At 38.1% G+C, this 19,841-nt stretch overlaps 1 protein-coding gene across 1 annotated transcript in view; it reads left to right on the top strand.

Annotated features, from left to right (window-relative positions):
- dpp4.L (dipeptidyl-peptidase 4 L homeolog) overlaps positions 1-18,031 on the top strand; it is a gene marked incomplete at its 3' end in the record, with an annotated part of 23,187 nt that extends 5,156 nt beyond the window's left edge. Inside the window, 17 exon segments of the mRNA NM_001086459.1 lie at positions 9,735-9,824; positions 11,090-11,181; positions 11,268-11,342; positions 11,604-11,656; positions 12,138-12,210; positions 12,370-12,490; positions 12,636-12,796; positions 13,542-13,645; positions 14,899-15,028; positions 15,485-15,523; positions 16,359-16,463; positions 16,758-16,825; positions 17,291-17,338; positions 17,958-18,012; positions 18,015-18,017; positions 18,019-18,025; positions 18,027-18,031. Coding sequence (NP_001079928.1) covers positions 9,735-9,824; positions 11,090-11,181; positions 11,268-11,342; positions 11,604-11,656; positions 12,138-12,210; positions 12,370-12,490; positions 12,636-12,796; positions 13,542-13,645; positions 14,899-15,028; positions 15,485-15,523; positions 16,359-16,463; positions 16,758-16,825; positions 17,291-17,338; positions 17,958-18,012; positions 18,015-18,017; positions 18,019-18,025; positions 18,027-18,031 — 1,229 coding nt within the window.
- Positions 18,032-19,841: the final 1,810 nt, after the last annotated feature.

The following is a 19,841-nucleotide window of genomic DNA, read 5'->3' as shown; positions in this document are numbered from 1 at the left end:
AACGGCGGAAAAAATGTTCGCGAACTTGCGTCAGAAATGCGAACGGTTCGCGAACGTCGCAAACCCCATAGGCTTCAATGGGAAGGCGAATTTTAAAAGCTAGAAAAGACATTTCTGGCCAGAAAAATGATTTTAAAGTTGTTTAAAGGGTGCAACGACCTGGACAGTGGCATGCCAGAGGGGGATCAAGGGCAAAAATGTATCTGAAAAATACATTGTTGACACAGCGCTGCGTTTTGTGCTGTAAAGGGCAGAAATCACACTACGTCACTCAGGTGATGTTTCTGGACACGGAATGTGAAAAAGCTCACACAGCTAGGTGGCACTTGGTTAAAGACTGGGCAAACAATGCCTGCAAGGGCAACGTATACAGTAGTGGATACGGAATATATTATTGCTGCTGTAAAAACATCACTCAGGTGATGTTTACGGACACAGAATTATTATTGTTATTTAGACAGAATGTGAAAAAGCTCACACAGCTAGGTGGCACTTGCATACCTCCCAACTGTCCCTCTTTTGACTACTCAACCCCCTGTCCCTCTTTTGTACTGGAAAGTCCCTCTTTTCTCTGCACTGAACAGCCAGAAAAAAACCAGTTTCTAACTTAATTAGCTTTTGGCAGAGAGCTCAGAACAGCTAACAGGTGCAAATAAGATACTTTGTAACAATTTTGACTCTGGTTGGTGCTGGTAGTGGTGAACTACTAGGAGGAGCAGCACACCAGTCCCTCTTTTCTCTGAACTGAACAGCCAGAAAAAAACCAGTTTCTAACTTAATTAGCTTTTGGCAGAGAGCTCAGAACAGCTAACAGGTGCAAATAAGATACTTTGTAACAATTTTGACTTTGGTTGGTGCTAGTGGTGGTGAACTACTAGGAGGAGCAGCACACCAGTCCCACTCCCCAACACAGCTAGACTAATAGCACTGGGCTCTTACAGTAGCAAATTAAAAAAAACAAAAAAAAATAAAAGCAGTCCTTACAAGGACTATTGGGTTACAGGCAGCAGTCAGCAGATGAGAGATCAGCAGCAGGACAGCTGCCCACAGCAGCTACATACAGAGCACTGCAGTAGAAGGTAGATTACTAGTCAGCAAAGCTAACTAACCTAAACTCACTGTCCCTCAAATCCCTGCAGAGTTCTGTCCCTACAATACAGAGCAGTATCAAGTAGATTACTAGCCAGCAAAGTTACTATCAACTGTCCCTCAAATCACTAAACAGCTCTCTCCCTACACTAGCTCTTCCAAGCACACACAGGCAGAATGAAAAAACGCTGCAGGGCTTCAGTTTATATATGGAAGGGGAGTGGTCCAGGGGGTGTGGGGGTGGTCCAGGAGGGAGAGCTTCCTGATTGGCTGCCATGTATCTGCTGGTCTGGAGTGAGAGTTAAAAAATAAGCGCCAGCTAAGGCGAACCCAAAATGGCGAACGTCGCGCGCGAACAGTCGATGTTCGCGCGAACAAGTTCGCCGGCGAACAGTCCGCGACATCCTTAGTCTTGCCTACCGGCATGCCTCTCCACGTCTTCTGCACACTTCCTGTTTACGCACCAGGGCTGGTTGACGGTGGCTTCCTTTCTCAGCAGTGGACACCATTGGGCGTCATGACATCGTTTTTAAGCGCTGGATTCAAATCTTTGGTGCCAAACTCCCCTTAAAGGGCCAGTCACCCTTTTTTGAAAGTGCCCAAGCTGGTTCCAGTTTTACTGTTTTACAGTTTTACTGTTCCTGCCGTTTGTTGTGATCTGAATTCCTGGTTTTTGACTCCTGTCTGACTTTTTTTCTTTTTACTATTATTGCTGCCTGCCTTGAACTCTTAGCCTGATTCTCGAACATGTCTCCTCTTTATCATTGCCGGTACCACGTTTACGGACTTTTCCTTGTGGTTTCCGCAGCAGAAAGCCCAGGGCCCCAAAAGGGTGTCGGTGAACACCGGGATCTGCAGGGATACCCTTTGCATTGTGAGTGTACCCACCACCAAGCAAGGTTCCCGATAACGAGATTGTTACACAATGGCATAATGGCCACTTTCCCTATGAATTCTAATTAGAAGGTTTGTACTCAATATAAAACCCCATAACAAGATCACCTACATTTTGAACCACTAAGGAGTTATAACTAAAACATCCATCAAATGGGAAACACAAGGGAATAGTGAGTAGCAGCTATTAAAGGGGGTTGGGTCATCGTGTGATATTGGGCCTGAAAGTAGATGTAAAGCATATTCCTGGAGGTTTTGCTTTGCCATATGGTAGACAGTCTTTCTAATTATTATTATTTTGTCATTCACTGTGTACCAGTGTAGGACTGGGCCTCCTAGCGCCCACCAGAGAATCTGAAATTCAGGGCAAACTTATTAGATGACCGAGCAGCAAATAGTATTGAAGTTATATAGGCTTATTTTCACTTACGGCACACCCAAACCCCAGGGGAGTATCTGGCTTCCTGTGTAGACTGGCTCTTCTGCCGATAACAGACACCTTTGGCCTTGGCCCTCATCTACTCCAGTGTGTGCAGGTTCTACTACACAAGAATCCAGTAATCCCTCAGGGGCAGGCAAGAGAGAGAGCCAAATTTATATTCTGGGAAGGAGCCAATCTGGAGAAGATCTGGGCCCATGTGGGCCTTCACTTATGTGGTCAGAAAGGGTGGGGTTTGGTATTTTGTGATCAAAAATGATTTTTTTTTTTTTTCTGAGCTGTAAACCACTACATCGGCTTCATTTTGTGTTTCTGTGTTCATTTTGAGTATCCGTTGTACATAAGATTTGGTGGCAAATGGAGTTCTGCAAGGTTGTTCTCTGGGAGACAAGTCTGTAGGTTTTGTTCCTAATCCTGGAAATGATCCTTTACAAAGAACTAGCTGAAGTGGTTTTAATGCTATCAATCACACTGCATTAGAAAAGACATAACCAATTCAATGAAATTAGAAAGCGGGCCCTGGTAACATAACCGGACAGGGGAGGGATGGTGCGATGATGTGGTTATGTGAGGCCTGAATTTAGGTCCCAATGGGTTATGGGATACTTAAGCCTTCTAACCAGTCACTAACTGGTCTTCCTGAATGGTGGAGCAGGTAGTGGACACACCTTTCCCTTACATACCCCTGTCCTCTGTCATTAAAGGGTAGTTAAGGAGGTGGTGTTGTGGGTTATTTGTCATTTTCAGCTTGATGGGATCCCCCTTTAAAGAAGGGTAGAAGCTGTAGGTAAGGTCTGATTCTAGTAGCTGTGGCTATAAGCCGACATTGATTAATTCATAGGGAAGAGGTATAAAACAGATGGGGAGTGCTTGGAAGGAAGAGGTAATCATGTAAGATATTTTGGAAGAAGGGGAAGAAATAGACATTCAACATAGTCAAAGAAACGCAGATCAGACACATTGGAGAGTACAATGAATAGATACCAGCAGTTGAGAGGCTAGAATGTTATGTTCACAAAGGAGTGGGAGGAAGTAATTTACATGGCTTATTTAAGGTAAAGACAAAGTTGTGCTGAGCATTGTACAAAATTATTTGAGGAATATCCTCAAAATATCCAAAAAAATTTTAAAAATGTAGTCATGATGAGGGTGGGAGTGACAAAGGGAAGTATAAAAAGGCTTGATTATCTTTGATTTTGTCAATAGCAATAGAGATTCAATGACACCTTTTTGTCCATTAGACTCACTAAGGATAACTTTGAACTTCATAACAAATGAATGAAAACACATAATGCTTTGCGCTGGATACCTCAGTCCAATACTTTACCCAGTATTTACAGAAAACTAAAGATGATGTAAAGCAGGCTTCTGAATAACCTTTTTTTCACTTAGGTTATGAAACAAGCCAATCTAAGATATCCACGTAGGTTTGATGGAAAAATCACAGAGCATGCTTATCTTTTTGTTAAGTGATGTCCAAACCTCTCCACAAGATATTCTTCATGCTAGTACCGACCAAAGATAAACTGTAGGGAATTAACTGATCTGGAGGAAACATGCTGAATAATCATGACATGACAGACAAGTAGTTGTTAGACTAATATAACTGAAAGCCAATGATTCAGTAGAGACAACAATCAGCATTATGAACTAATTAACCTTGTCAACAGTTTGAGCAAAACCAAGTCACAGAGGAGTTGTGTAATATATAAAATCTGCCTAACTGCTAGTTGATCAAGAGGATGCGAACCCCCCCCATCTTATGAGTTATTGTAGAGTTAACAATGGTCAGTACCTTGTCTTTTGTTTAGTGTTATTTTACCAGAATTAGGCCGTTCAGTTTGGCTCCATATCTACCATTCTAAATTCAAGGAGAACATTTAAAGTGATACTGACACATGCCTATATATCTTATAGGAACGTGTCTGCATGCTTTAAGGGTAATGGTCCAAGAAGATTAATTGTCAGCGATAAATCTCCTCTTCTGTGGCAACTAATCTCCTGTAAATCCATACCCACTGGCAATAAAGCAAATCGCTGGTGGTAAAAACCTACGTGTCCATTCAGTTTTCCAAAATCGCTTGAAGTTGTCTCCTAAAGAGACTTCAGAAGACTGAAACAACACATGGGGTTTACTACTGGCAATTCATCTTTATCACAGGCAGGTCAGAAAAACATTTACAGGAGATTAGTTGCACACAGAACAAGATATGTATCACTGGCGATAAGATGCTTGCTTTTAAACAGGTGACCAGTAAATGTTACCTGCTGTTTGGTTGCTATGGATTACTGCTCCTTGGCAAACTTGGTGCCTTTTTATTACAAACAGTAACCCCTTTAAAGCCGGTAGGATTATTTTGCCTTCAATATCGATTGATGCAGCGTAGTTATGATCAAGTACAAGCACTGTTTTACTATTCTATTAGAAGGAAAGGAAGGATTTTACAAAAATTGGATTATTTCTTTAAAATGTATATATATTGGAGATGTCGTGTTGTTCAGAGCTTAAGTTTCTGGATAAGAGCTCCCATACATGTATTTGAGGTATATTCGAAAGTTGCATTTTTTTTCACTATGCAAAAAAGTGAAAAATTACACTTAAAAACTCTTAAGACTGTTTGTATTTCGCAAGATACAAACTTTGCTTTTCACCCAGTGAAATCTGTTAGAAACAAAGCCATTCTCATTTGTTTTCAGTTGGATACACAGGAAAACTTTGAGAAACATCTGGCAATCGGGAATTGTAAATCATTCTTAAAATTATTATTTATGTTTTGGCTTCACAGTTCGTGGCAGCGGACGGGGTTTCATGCAGAGCATGAAGTGTGGGGAAAAACATAATTTTCCACAATGAAAAAGTAACTGTTAGTGAGTTATTAGCTGTTGGTGATCTAATCCTTCCACTTCCTTATAAAACAAAATCCTTTATATTGCGACTTGGTACAAAATTTACTGCTTAAGACTCAGATTTAGAGTGGATCATTACGGGAGTCTGTGACTTGTTAAGTTTAATGATTTATGGCATTTTTTATGTCGGTAAATGGCCAATTAAATGCTGCATTACCTGTGCAGGTGAATAAGTGCTTTAAACTTAATTCTCAGTTACCTAATGTGTTTAAAATAAAATTCTATTATTTGGAGTCAGCCAGAGATCGTTACCATTAACTGCTTATATGTCATTAATGTTGCTATTAGTCTCATGGCACATGTCGTTCATCTGTCTGTCATTTTTTAATTGGGGAGGTATGTATAAACCTGAGCATGCAGCTGCTCATTTACTTTAATGACATGATGCATGCAGGGTTCAGCTACTTCTGTCTGCTAAAAAAATATTGTGCCATGAGCTTTAAATAGAAAAAAAAACAAAAAAACTAGGAATTCGTATTGCACCTCTGGATTTCAGGACTAGTGATGAGCAAATTTTTTCACCATGCATAGGTTTGTGGCGAAATTCTGCATTTCGTCATCGATGGATTTTTTCACAAATCTGTGACACAAATTTGCCGCGAATAAACACGCATTCACTTCAATGCAATTGGTATATATATTTTGCTGCAAAAAAAAGTAGACTTAGGGGCCGATTCACCAAGGGTCGAATATCGATATTCGACTGGGAATTAAAATCCTTCGACTTCGAATATCGAAGTCGAAGGATTTTAGCGCAAATAGTTTGATCAAAGGAATAATCCTTCGATCGAACGATTAAATCCTTCGAATCGAAGGATTTTAATCCAACGATCGAAGGATTATCCTTTGACCAAAAAGACCTTCCCCATAGGCTAACATTGACTTCGGTAGCTTTTAAATGGCGAACTAGGAGGTGGAAGTTTTTTCTTAAAGAGACAGTACTTCGACTATCGAATAGTCTAACGATTTTTAGTTCGAATCCTTCCATTCGAAGGTCGAAGTAGCCCAAAAAACACTTCGAAATTTGAAGTTTTTTTACTTCTAATTCTTCACTCGAAGTTAGTGAATCGGCCCCTTAGTTTAGCAGTTTCGCAAAGTTTCTGCGAAACAAAGGAAATTTGCTCCTCACTAGTCAGGACACTTTAAATTCAACTTCCTTATGGTGGTCCAACCTTTTTTTAAAAAGCCTCCTTAAGCTCATATAAAGATCAGACAATATTGCCGTAAATTCAAAACCCCTAGAACAGCAAATTTTGTACCCCAAATCTTAACCTGACTGGCCAGTCTGTGCTTTATCAATGGAAACAAATGTCCATTTTCCCCAAATGTTATCCTAACTTGGCATATGGGTTTACTCCCTACTGCCACAGTTCTAGGGGAATATGTATTATGCTGTGTAAAAAAAAATTCGCTTAACAAAAAGGTTGTAAAAAGCTGTGTAAAATAAATGGAAATTTGATCACATTATGGTCACTATTGCTCAGAGATTTAATTACTTGCGCATTTGCTATACATTTTGGGTGATTACAGGTCACTAGATCCAGTATAGCTTCAGCTCCCTCATTTTCTAATATGACCTCCTCCTTTATATAAGCTTTGAAATCCTGCCTAACAAACACATACCCCTCCTCCTTTTCTATTGCATCTGCCCCACCGAAAGACAGTATAGCCACTGATATTAACTGTCCAGTCATGTGACTCATTCAGCCATTTTCCGGCAACACCAAAATCATATTTTCCCTCCAGGGTCGGACTGGGGGGCCCTGGACCCACCGGGACTGTTGTCCAGGGCCCCCTCTGCCGCCCGCCCCCTACTGTGAGGCGCCGTTTGGGCCACATGCATGAATGCGCAGATGGCACTGCACGGTTTTCATATGACCCCCCCCAGCCTAGCTGCTACCCCGGCAATATGCCCCTAAGCATTTGCCCAGGGTAGCAGATAGGCTGAGGGAGGGGGGTCTATGTAGGGTAAGGTGGTGGTGTTTTTGTTTTTTTTTTTAACTTTACTGTTGAATTGTCCTTTAGACAGGGAGGTTCCAGTATTAAATGTATATTTTCGAATGCAAGGTGTCTGAATGGTAAAATGGGAGAGCTGGAGGGAAAATATTATTTTGGTGTTGCCCCTTGGTGCAGATTCTGTCCAGTGGAGTTCACGGCAGCCATCTTCTGGCTCTTCGTTACAGGACCTAGGCAAGCTGGCAGAAATTCTCCCATTACTATTGTTAATTTTAAAAAATGTGCCCCTTAGAACTATATCACAAACAAAATAGACAAAAATAATGTATTAAGTGTATCCACCAACTTATCCCACCACAGAGAAAAGAAAAAGTTGTTCATCTCAGGCAGGTAACACTCAAAACACACAGCACTTATTACTTTTATTTCACTTACTTCCTCCTTGCACCCAGCATTGCCAGCATGAATAGCAAAACACCATTATTTACAGCATTTTTTACACAGTGAAGCCTGGAAATGTGTGGTGTATCCTTCTGCTGTTTTTACACAGCATAGTAAATATGCCCCCTAGTGTATTTGGGGAGGTCAGCCCCACATTTTGGGGGGCCGCTGTATTAGACACTGATATTTTGAGGCTGCTTTTAATTGCTACTTTTTTAATCATCTACTCACTCCCCAGTATGGAATTATCCTACTTACCTAGCAACCAGACAAAAGTTTGAATAATAGACTAAAAGATGAATAGAAAAGAGCCTGAACAGAAAGATGAGCAGCTTATAAACAATGATGACAAAACTTGAGTATGGATCTGTTTTTCAACCCTTAAAATTTTCAGTTACTCTTAAGACATGATATATCAACGTTCAAATTCAAATGTTTACAGCAAGGTTCAAGATTTGTAAAATAGTTTTTTTTTTTAAATTCCATAAATTTTTATTTTGGCAAATAGTCCTCTAATTGTCACTGTATTAAGAATGTGGGCATATATCTTTGTACCATGGATATCCATGATCAGACATCAACATTGCACCATGTCGGAAAATTCATGGTACATCAACAGATTAGGAAGTAAAGAAGAGATGCAGCTCTTGATGTTTCAATCTCTTGAACAAATGGTATTATGGAAATGTGGCCACTAATTCATATTAGCTAGTGTTTGGCCACTTTTAAAAACGGGGCAGAATAAAGGTACCTCTACACTTAAATATACATTCTACCCTGTCTATATCCTTTTTACAATTTTTCATTGGGGAAATGGTCTATTTGCTTTCAACTGTAGCACTTACATCCCCATGGCTAGGATTATCTTTATAGTGACCCTGCACTATAAAGCCTGCAAAATTAGATTTACAATGTATATCTCCAGAAAGTATACAAATTTGTTATTTATAACACACCTAGTCCCTGTATATGTTTTTGCCTTCATGCAACACCCAATAAGTAAATTCACTTCTGTAGTATGAATTCTGCTCCGTGCCAGGCAGTACAAAGTAAGGTGATTATGAATGCACTACTTACTTGGAGGGTAATGTAAAAAAGTGCAAAGTTTGCTACAAGCTCAGTAACTCTTGACAACATAATAGCCTCTATTTACTACGCAAAGATTTGACTGGTTGCTTTTGGATACTGGACCTGCAGAAACTTGCTCTTGTGTTCTGTGGTGAGGGTAAAACAACATGCCAAATGCTGGTATCTCACAGATGTACAGAAAGAAGGTGTGGGCTCTACCCCTGGTGTCCATTGAAATGGACAGTGGACTATGGACATGCAAAGCATTAATGAAGTCCACCCCATGTTTATATTTCCATAGCAACCAATCAGTGTTTTTTTTATACTCTCGAATAATGGATACACATTTCTGCTTTCTAAACAGTACAGTGTGGAAATTTTAACATTACTCTGGTTATGGTTTATAGTCCTTTGGAAATACTGGATCCCTGTGCAAATTGTTTTGGCATATTAACCCATAGTAACCACTCTGCAGAAGACTGATTAAAGATAATGACTAACTGGTTGCTTTGATGAGTTATTGCACTGGTACAAATTTACCCAATGAGAGTACATAAGTCTTATTCTGTGATAATTATGGTGTTTCTTTACCAGCCAAGTCAGCAGCTGAATGGGTTTACAACAACCTATTATTAACATTCTAAAAAAAATAAAGCAGTTTAATTTACAAACCACAGCTGAGCAATAAGGAAAACAAATTACTAACTCAGAAATTGTTGCATATCCTAATACTAGCAATGTTTCTACTTGTGTGTTGACCACTACACTTTGGAAGCCATCCTCTAACACAATTGTTAGCAGACATGATTTAGGATTGTTGCATATGAAACACTTTTTAAAACAGAACATGTGATCTGGTTCTGATATTTTTCTTTGACGTTTTATGGAAAATGGGAATTATACATTTTATATTTATATCTTATAAATTTTTATTCAGCAGAAAAGGTAGATGAGCGCAAGACATATACACTGGAAGACTATTTTGGCGATGAGTACAGGCCCAAATCATTTGGCCTAAAGTGGGTTTCAGGTAAGCGTTTTTCTGTTTAGATGTAACCAATGAAGGGAGGAGCAGATCTCCTTGAAACTCATTTTGGTATACTGTCATGTAATGCTACCCTATTTACCCCAAAACTACAAAATCTCCTGCTAGCTAGTCACTGGCACTAGTGAGGGTGGCACCCAAATACTTATCCCAACAAACTGTGCTTACAGTCGAGTACATTTCTACAGTAGGATCCAAACCTCTGGGGAATATATTTTTTCCATATAACAAGTTAACTCTAACTTTAGTGGTATCGCTGCGGAGCGCCGTTCAAAAGCAACAACGGAGTCTGGCGTTTGAATATCAAATTTTCGGCTTTATTGAGCGCATTAAAATTGTAGAGGGGGGTTACAAGTTAACTCTACCCTATATAACACACTTATAAGTAGCCACTTAGTTTGCTCTTATATGATTGGCTCCACACGGTCTTCTCCATATTCCTTGGTTTGAGGGTTATAACTATGTGAAACATCCTTAATCCCCCAAAATAGTCAAAAATAAATCAGAGCCTAGGTTTGTCTAATTAGTACATCCAGTCAATTACCTTTGACAGATGGTATTGCCTAGGCCAATGGCACTTAATGCTTAGAGTTGAAAAATAGCGAATTGAAGATTGCATTTAAGTGATGTGAAGAGGGAGAGCATTGAACATGTGCTCTACAGTTAGGAGTTGAAATAGCACATAGAGTGAAGGGAGTTTAGATAGGTAGAGGTTTCAACAAAAGGATACATTCTCTCAAAACTTGTTTCTTAGAAATCGGTCAATGGAGTTTGAGAGAGAAAGGAGAGATGTTGCAAAACAGAAGTACTTAGCAAAGCTGTATATTGGTTTACAATTTCTAGAGAAGGAAAATGTTTACACAGGTTTTAATTAGCCTTTGTCTTGTCATTGATGGGTTAGTGGAAAAATCATGACCATTTTGCTGTTATCTTGAAGGTTACTTGGTAACATGTATGCACAGTTTAGCATAGGCTTCTGCAGGCTTGAACAATGGCAAACTGCACGAACAAACCTGCTATTCGGCAATGGACTTGGTCCACCAGAGAACCTGTCAGTGCCCAATGATTCTTAATTAATGGGTTGGGATCCAAAATTACATCACCATACTCTAGAGATGGAATTCTCTCTTTTGCTATCTGATGTTTCCTGTCTCAGACAATATGGTACCAATGTAGCAAAATGGAAATTAAGAATTTTTCAGAATTAAGCAATTTAATTGTGTTTATTTTTATTTTTTCTCTTCTTCTAGAAAATGCGTTCCTCTTCAGGGCCAAAGACAATGTGCTCATTTTTAATGTTGATAACGTGAAAACAACAGAAATAATTTCCAATACCACAATTGTAGGTCCAATATTTATTCTTATTAAGAACTTATGGACCAAATCAAACTTCCTGGTATTAAATTATTTAATTTGTTCATTCAACAGTTTAATAGCAATTCTTCATTTTATACACTCTCTGAAGATGGAAGATTTGCATTGTTGCAGTATAACTATGAGAAGGTAAGAGTGAACGGTGCTTTGTGGATCATGAGGTATCAATGTCTGATCCATATGTACTTTAATTATTGGTATTGAGTTTGCAGTAATCCTTACCATACAATCTGTTGGTAGCATGTTGGTTTAGTCTAGCAAACATTTCATAGGTTGTTATGGGTACTCAACCTGGAGTAAACTTTACAATGGTTATTTTACTGCCCCCCAGTGTGTTCCCCAATGAGCCTTAATTGTCTTTAATCATGATTGTGTTTTGGTTTCTTCCAGATATGGAGACATTCATACACAGCTTCTTACCATATCTATGATGTTGAAAAAAAGTAAGTTGCTTCACTTTGCAAATTTGAAGCTTTTTTGATAATCCTCAGTAAATATCCAATGCCAATAACCCATGCTGTCCTACTCTTAGTTCTCCTATGGCATTTATAGGCTCTCTGTCTCTTCCTTGTAAAGACAATTAACTTGCCCCCTGTCCACCTGTAGAGTCTCTATGTGAATGTTTCTCTTGTATAAGACCGCTCAAAGGCTTTCATGGTCTCATAGTTTCAAAGTCTGAATGCATTCCTGGTGGACTCTGTGATGGACTCTATGATCTCACGGACTAGTACCTTGCTGTAATTTTATGGATTTAAATATTAACCTGATGTCATAAAAGTTTATAGAGATAATGATCATTAACCTTAGCCTTAAAATCGAAATCAAGAAGCTGTAAAATGTTTAATTGTATTTACTGAAGTGATAGGAATTGCTGTTTAGGTATAATTTTTTTCTTATTTTTAAATAACTGATTTTTTTTCCCAGAGAAATTGTGGCTTCAAACAAGCTTCCAGACAAAATTCAATATATAACTTGGTCACCCATTGGCCATAAACTGGTAAGTTACATCTTTAGAAATAAATCTGCAAATGGTTTTATGAATACAAATTTCTATGGTAGCAAATAATCTTGGGGTTGGGGGTTGGTGTCAATTTTGGTATCCCTCATTACTGTCAATGCCTGTGCCTATAAAGTCAATGGTTCTTTTCTACCACAGGCCTATGTTTGGGAATATAACATTTATATTAAAGAGGTGCCAGGAGAAAACAGTACCATGATCACCAACAATGGAGAGCACAATAAAATTTTAAATGGAATCCCAGACTGGGTGTATGAAGGTAAATGTTTAAAAATCAAGTTTTCAAAATTTACATTTTAGAAAAAAATAAGAGTGCAAATTGTCAGCAGCACATTGTTAAAAATAGACCTGTGTGGGACATGGCCAATCTATTCTGAAGAACTAACAACATACTGTGTTTACAGAGGAAATGTTTTCAACAAATTATGCTTTATGGTGGTCAACAAATGCAAAGTTTCTGGCCTATGTGGAATTCAATGATACTGATGTGCCAGTTATAGAATATTCTTTCTATGGAGAAGATTCTGATCAGTATCCACATACGGTTGTTATCCCATATCCAAAGGTAAGTAGTTAATGTCTTTTTTTTTTTTTTTTTTATAGTGTATTTTCTTTACATCAGAATATATTCAAGATTGTGCAGTGTTTTTGTTTTTGTTTTTTTTTAAATTGTAACAAAGTTTATTAAGAATGGAGATGTAGTAGGGAGAAATGGTGCCTATAGTAGCAATGGGGTTAATAGTCTCTGGGAAGGGACTGTAGCTGTTGGATAGCAGGTATAGTAGGGAGAGATGGTGCCGAAAATAGCAGTGGGGATAATAGTCTCTGGGAAGGGGCTGTGGGATAGCAGGTATAGTAGGGAGAGATGGTGCCTATAGTAGCAGTGGGGATAATAGACTCTGTGAAGGGACTGTGGATGTGGGATACCAGGTATAGTAGGGAGAGATGGTGTCTATAGTAGCATTGGGATTATAGTCTCTGGGAAGGGACTGTGGGATTTCAGGTATAGTAGGGATAGATGGTGTCTATAGTAGCAGTAGGATAATAGTCTCTGGGAAGGGACAGTGGCTGTGGGATAGCAGGTATAGTGGCGAGAGATGGTACCTGACTATGGGATAGTGGGAGTGGTGGTGGTGGTGGTAGTCTGTTGAAAGGGACTGAGATGGGAATAGGGACAAGAGTAACACTGTAAATGGAAGAATACAGAAGACTGCATATAATACATAGCTACTAACAGAGCTAATTTCAAAAAATGTAAGCGGTTCTACAGTATACTGTACCTGTTAATGTAACTGTTTGGTTTTTCCAAGGCAGGAGCTAAAAACCCCACCGTGAGACTGTTTGCTGTGAATACCTTGTCCCTTGCAGTTGTCAACCCTGTGGAAATTGTTCCACCAACAGAATTAAGAACTATGTAAGGAAATAAAATTCACTTAGAGTGTAATGCACTGTATAACTAGATTTTATAAGGCACTAAAACCACACACGTCAAGTGACTTGCATTATCTGTATATAGCCTAGTGCAGAGTATTCATTTGTATAACACACATTTATAGTTATGGGATCCGTTATCAAGAAGCACAATATCCAGAAAGCTCTGAATTACAGAAAGGTCATCTTCCCATAAACTCCATTTTATCCAAATAATCAAAATTTTTAAAAATTATTTCCTTTTTCTCTGTTATAATAAAACTGTACCTTGTACTTGATCCAAACAAAGATATAATTAATACTCATTGGAAGCAAACCCAGCCTATTAGGTTTATTTAATATTTAAATGTTTTTTTAGCAGACTTAAGGTATGAAGATCCAAATAACGGAAAGATCCGGAAAACCTCCGAGCATTCTGGATAACCGGTCCCATACCTGTATCTGGAAAATATTGAATACACAAATTCCATCCACTGCGTAAGAATATACACGTATATGCTGTAGCATTCTGACACGCTCAATATTCTAAACTAGAAAGTGCTGAGCGTATAAAACTAGTTTGCAACATGCATTAGAAGAAATATCGGAGGTCTGCCTCAAAGAAACATTTAACACTTACACCATCTAGTGGTTAACTGTAATACAACAAAGGTTTTAACATCTTTTATTCTTACATTGTTATATCTATTTGTGGGGTTTTAGTAGGTGTTTTCATGGCAAAAAAAAAAAAATCAAAGAACTAAAATATACTGTGTAAGTATTCCTATTTAAGAACAGAAGCAATGTGACAATGATTCCCAGATCAAGGAAAGATTAAAATGCTTTAAAGGGGCGGTTGACTTTTGAGTTAACTTAAGTATGATTTATAGAGTGATATTCTGAGACAATTGGTTCTTATTTAGTATTATATTTGGCTTTTGAGTTAATTAGCTTTTTATCCAGCAGTTCTCCAGTTTGCAATTTCAGCAATCTGGTAGCTAGGATCCAAACTGGCCTATGAAGTAGAAATAATGAAAAAAAACCTATAAAAAAAATAAATAATGAAGACCAATTGAAAAGTTGCTTAGAAATAGTCTTGCTATAGCATACCAAAAGTTAATGTAAAGGTGAACCACCCCTTTAAAATGCCCTTACAAGTACCCTCATTGTGTTTGGATAAGAAGCTGCCTGCCCCTGTATCTTGAGCTTCGACCGTATAGCCAAAAGTATATTTCTGATTTTACAATATTTTCCCAGTGACTATTACATCAATGGAATTAACTGGGTGACCGATGATAAGATGGCTATTCAGTGGCTTCGAAGGATCCAGAATGTTTCGTTACTTACTGTGTGTGACTCTGCAGGTGCAGCATGGAACTGTCAACCGGTAGGTCATCAATTACCCTCTCAATTAGATAGAATATTCGGGTAAATTGAAATAAGCTATCTTTATTTGAGATGCAACCTACCAAAGGGAAGGGGCACATTATTATTTTATGGGTTAGATAAAGTAAACTTGTCAAGGCCCTTCATTCCTCAACACCATGTAATGGTAGGCAGTTCAGGCAGAAAGCAACTCAATTGCTTAACCATATTCGGTGCATGGACAGCTTTTGTTCCATTGGATACAGGGGTAAAAAGTAAGACACAAAAGCAAAAAGAGTGAGGGTTTTGACTTATAGCAAGCAGCTCAAAGGTTTCAACTCAAGGGGATAGTTTTGTGCATAGGGCAAGATTTGTATCACAGAACCTTCGATTATGTTGTCGTAAAGTGACCTTGTTCAGGCCTTAAATACTTCAGAGACTGATGTTAAACACTTTTTTTTTTCTTTTTATTTACCAGCCAGTTTATGAACAAAGTTCCACAGGCTGGGTCGGATATGTAAGTAAATTATTTTTTTTTAGTTCATTATTATTAGAGCTTATGCAGACTGATTCTGTGAGGAACAAATAAGAAATGTTCTAATGTTTGGGATAAACAATGGCACTTTTACGACTTGAGATTTCTTTAGGCACCAATGGAAGTCATTTTCTGACTATACAAAACCATTGCAGCTGCACTATGCGCCCACTCCCTCTACTACAAGCTTCTAATTAGTGGGTCAGCCTTACCAGCAAACTATTTCATAGACGAGCCCAATCGGTCAATAATAAAGGGGAAATATAATTTCATATTAAGTATAGGTTAATGTTCTAAAACGAAACTGCATCTCCATAAATTATTTAAGGCCCTTGTACAGTGATATATATACTGCCATACCGCCATATTACTGGTGATAAAAAAAAATACCTTAACTGAAATAAGAGTTTGTACACTATTAAAGATACATTTCTACCCTTGAATAGCTACCTAGCAAAGACCTTAATGATGTAGGCAAAATATGAAAGGTGCTACAGTACCAAACATTTACTGGTCTGCTGTTTAAAGCAAATGTTTCATTGTTTGCAAAGGACAGAACAGGAGCAAATGTTGTGCCTGTTTATGAAATTCACAAGTAGGAGACCAGCTCACAAACCTGCCACTAATGGGTTCAGCTTGACCATCCATCATTTTTCAGTTTACAGCAGAAATACACTCTTCTCCTGGCATCCCACTGAAAGTTGTTTGAGTATATGATTACTTCTCTAACAGACCACACAAGGTTCCAAATTAGTATGTACTCTGTATTCATATTTCACAAGTGTGCTTAATTGAAAGATTTTTTTTTTCTCCTTAGTTCCAACCTTCCTCTCCGTACTTCACCCAAGATGGCTCAAAATACTACAAGGTTATTAGCAACAGAGAAGGCTACAAACATATCCATTTGTTTGAGGGATCCAATGTAAGTTCTACCTTCTCATTTGAATGTGGAGTCATTCCACTACCCAGGGAGCTAATCTGACCTGAACATGGACATTGTATTGGTGTGAAGATGCTAAGCCATCATCAACCTGACACTGATTATGTAGCCTTGTTTGCAATCTTCCCCTACCCCCATCATTCCAATCTTGACTAATTCGTCAAATTGTATTTAGTCAACTATTTCAAAGCACAATATTCTGTATCTCTACCTATCATTGCAGCACATAGTATTTCCATTCTAATTTTTCTTTTTTCTTTTTTTTCTTGCTATAAGGTACCGATTCCTATAACCAGTGGGAATTGGGAAGTAACCAGCATATCTACAGTAGCCAGCAACTTTCTGTAAGTAATGCCAAATAAAATACTTTTATTTGAGCTATGGATTGAGCAGACATGATCTCGTCATCTGGCACACACTGGAAAATGGGTGTGCATCCCCCTAAGCTTAGCTTCTCAACAGCTGCTCAGAGCACACTTGAGTATGTGTAGTGTAACTGACACTCCTAACAAAATCCAAATTTTGTACCCACCCACGCATGCATGAATCATTACCATTATAGTCAACTGAAACTTTAGGCTGCTGCAGGAAGTATATAAAGTACAGCATTTCTACCCATATTTGTTTTTAGGGTTAAGTTTTCCTTTAAGTATAAACTTCAAGTTAGGGCATTTTGGGGCATGGGGGTGATATAGACAGAGCTCCTTTTCACAGCTTTTCTAACCGGAGCTTAAATTCTTTACTTTAAAGCAAAACTGGCCAATTTAGTATGGAAAAAAATTCTTAAATACATTTTTGTTCTGCTTTAGGTACTATATAAGCAACGAAGGATTCCCTGGAAGAAGACAACTTTATAAGTAAAGATTTTTACTTTTTTTGCGCTAAAGTGCAAGTTGGAAGATTGTATATTTTCTTCAAGCATTCTCTGAATGTGACATAAAGAACTGATAAAGGACATATTCTAAGGGAAAAGATATACAAGTTGTGGGGTAACTCAATGGGGTTTATTTACTATGGGCAAAACATGGTTTAATGCATTAAAGAAATGCCATCACCCATGTTTTCTGCATTTAGTACCTGCCAAGCACATTCAAGAATTGGGTGAGTTTTGTTGCAGGTGATGTGGTGAATAGTAATAGGCACAATTCAGGAATTAGCCCAGGGCCCATAGTTCTGGGTGAAGGGCCAAAATTCATAACAATAAAATGTTGTGATCATTTAGTCTAAAACAAATGTATGTGAGCAATAATATGATCTCGGACTAGGTAATAGGTGAGGGTCCCAATGCTGTTAGTCTGCACCCCTGCCTGGTGGATTGCTGCTCTGTCACATAAGAATGTCTTTCATTGATGCCTTAATCACAAAGCTTATTTTCATTATGTTGAAATCCTATACACAAGTAGATAATGTAAAGAACATACAGTTGACCGTTGGGTGCACGTGTTCTACATTTAGGATGCAATAATCTTTCTGCAGGATAAGATTAGATGGTGGCTCAAACACTGCTCAATGTGTCACCTGCAATATCCGGCAAGAGAGATGCCAGCAATACTCTGCATACTTCAGCAAAAACTCCAAGTACTACTCATTGAACTGCAATGGTGAGTAAGGATGTGTCTTCCCTATGTGTGACATGGACGCCAACAATAATTCCCAACTGGTTGTTGAGTGCAACGTGCTCCAAAAGCAGGTTTTTATTGATACTATTGTGTGATTGCCTCATCTGCCCCTTTTACATTGGCTATTTGTGACTTCAACAATTTAAATGTAGTTCGCAGAGTGTCATCTGTATGCTCTAACTTTTGACACACTCATATGTACGTGTGTTTTAGGAAGACCATAATAAGCCTCATAATTTACACTTCATAATTTTTTTTTATATGCTAGGTCCAGGAATTCCTATTTACACTCTCTACAACAGCAGCAATGATGATGGTAAACAATTTATTTTATTTTCCCTAGAAATATTCATATCTTTGTCTTGTGTAACAGAAATGTACTGCCTGAGAAAGAAAACAGGCCGACTTTTTCCTCAGATGGCTTTTAGGTGACCAATTAAAGGCATACACAACTCCAGTCTCCATTCTTTGACATTGACAGGAATGCAGTGTGCATTGTACGCTGCAAATGCATTTAGTGTCTCCACCGTATGCAATGTTTGCTTGCCACCTATGTAACTTCAACTATTACCTTGTATCTTTAATGATCATGGAACTACTCTGACTTCTTAAATCCTTATACTGAACAGCAGAAAAAAGATTATCAGTTCGGTCAGCTGATAAATATCGATTGCATGCCTTTCCATTTATCTGTGCCAATATGACTGACCATGCACTGCTTAATTGCTGTTTTCTCCTTTTGCGTTCTGCGCAAGAGTCACCCCAGTATTTGTTGATTGGACATTAAGACTCCTATGATTGGTCATTTCAGTTTTCTTGCCTGCTAATTTTTTTCTTGTAGCAGTAATGTTTGGAAAATACTAGCTTAAATAGTGGATGACTATAATAGGGGTCAGCCTGGTAGTATGCATGTGTGCTAGATAGTATCAGTAGGTGCAAAGTGAAATAAGTAACCGTTAATATGCTATGATTTTTTTTTCCCCCTCTGTTTAAGAAATGCATGTTATGGAAGATAATGAAGAATTAAGAGTACTGTTGGATGAGGTTCAGATGCCCACAAAAGAAAATAAATCAATCACAATAGATGGCTTTGGTATGTACCTTCTTTGTCTGCATTCTTTACAGACCATTAACGTGTAACTCATAACAATAGGATACATATACATTAACAGACGTAATACAAACACTGCATTAAGCAATAGGAGATGAAATTTAAAAAATAGATTAAAATATTTAAAAATTAAATAAAATATGTCTTTGAATAGTCCAGTAAATAAATATTGCAGATGCCATGATTATGGCTGGCTAATTAGTGAGATGAATAAGAAGTCCTATAAAAACCAATGGCCACCTTCAATGTAACAAACCAACACATGGACTGGATGGACTTGTTGACTCTTGATCCCATGAATTTGATACAGGTATTTCACCTGTTATTCACGATGTCGTGGACCTGGGTTTTTCCGGGTAACTGATTTTTCCAAATTTTAGGATCTTCATACCTCAAGTCTACTAGAAAATTATGTAAATATTAAATAAACCCAATAGGCAGGTTTTGCTTCCAATAAGGATTAATTATATCTTAGTTTGGATTTTTTATTTATTACAGAGAAAAATAAAAAAAATGGGTTTCCAGATAATGGATCCCATACTTGGTTATGTAAGTAACAAGAAAATTATCTGAGAACTATTTATTCAGTTGAACCTTTTTTTTTTTTTGTTATAGAATTGTGGTATCAGC

This window comes from Xenopus laevis, chromosome 9_10L (assembly GCF_017654675.1).
Source record: "Xenopus laevis strain J_2021 chromosome 9_10L, Xenopus_laevis_v10.1, whole genome shotgun sequence".
Taxonomy (NCBI): Eukaryota; Metazoa; Chordata; class Amphibia; order Anura; family Pipidae; genus Xenopus; species Xenopus laevis.
Note: the sequence above shows the minus strand (reverse complement) of the source record. Positions and strands in the feature narration are given on the sequence as shown.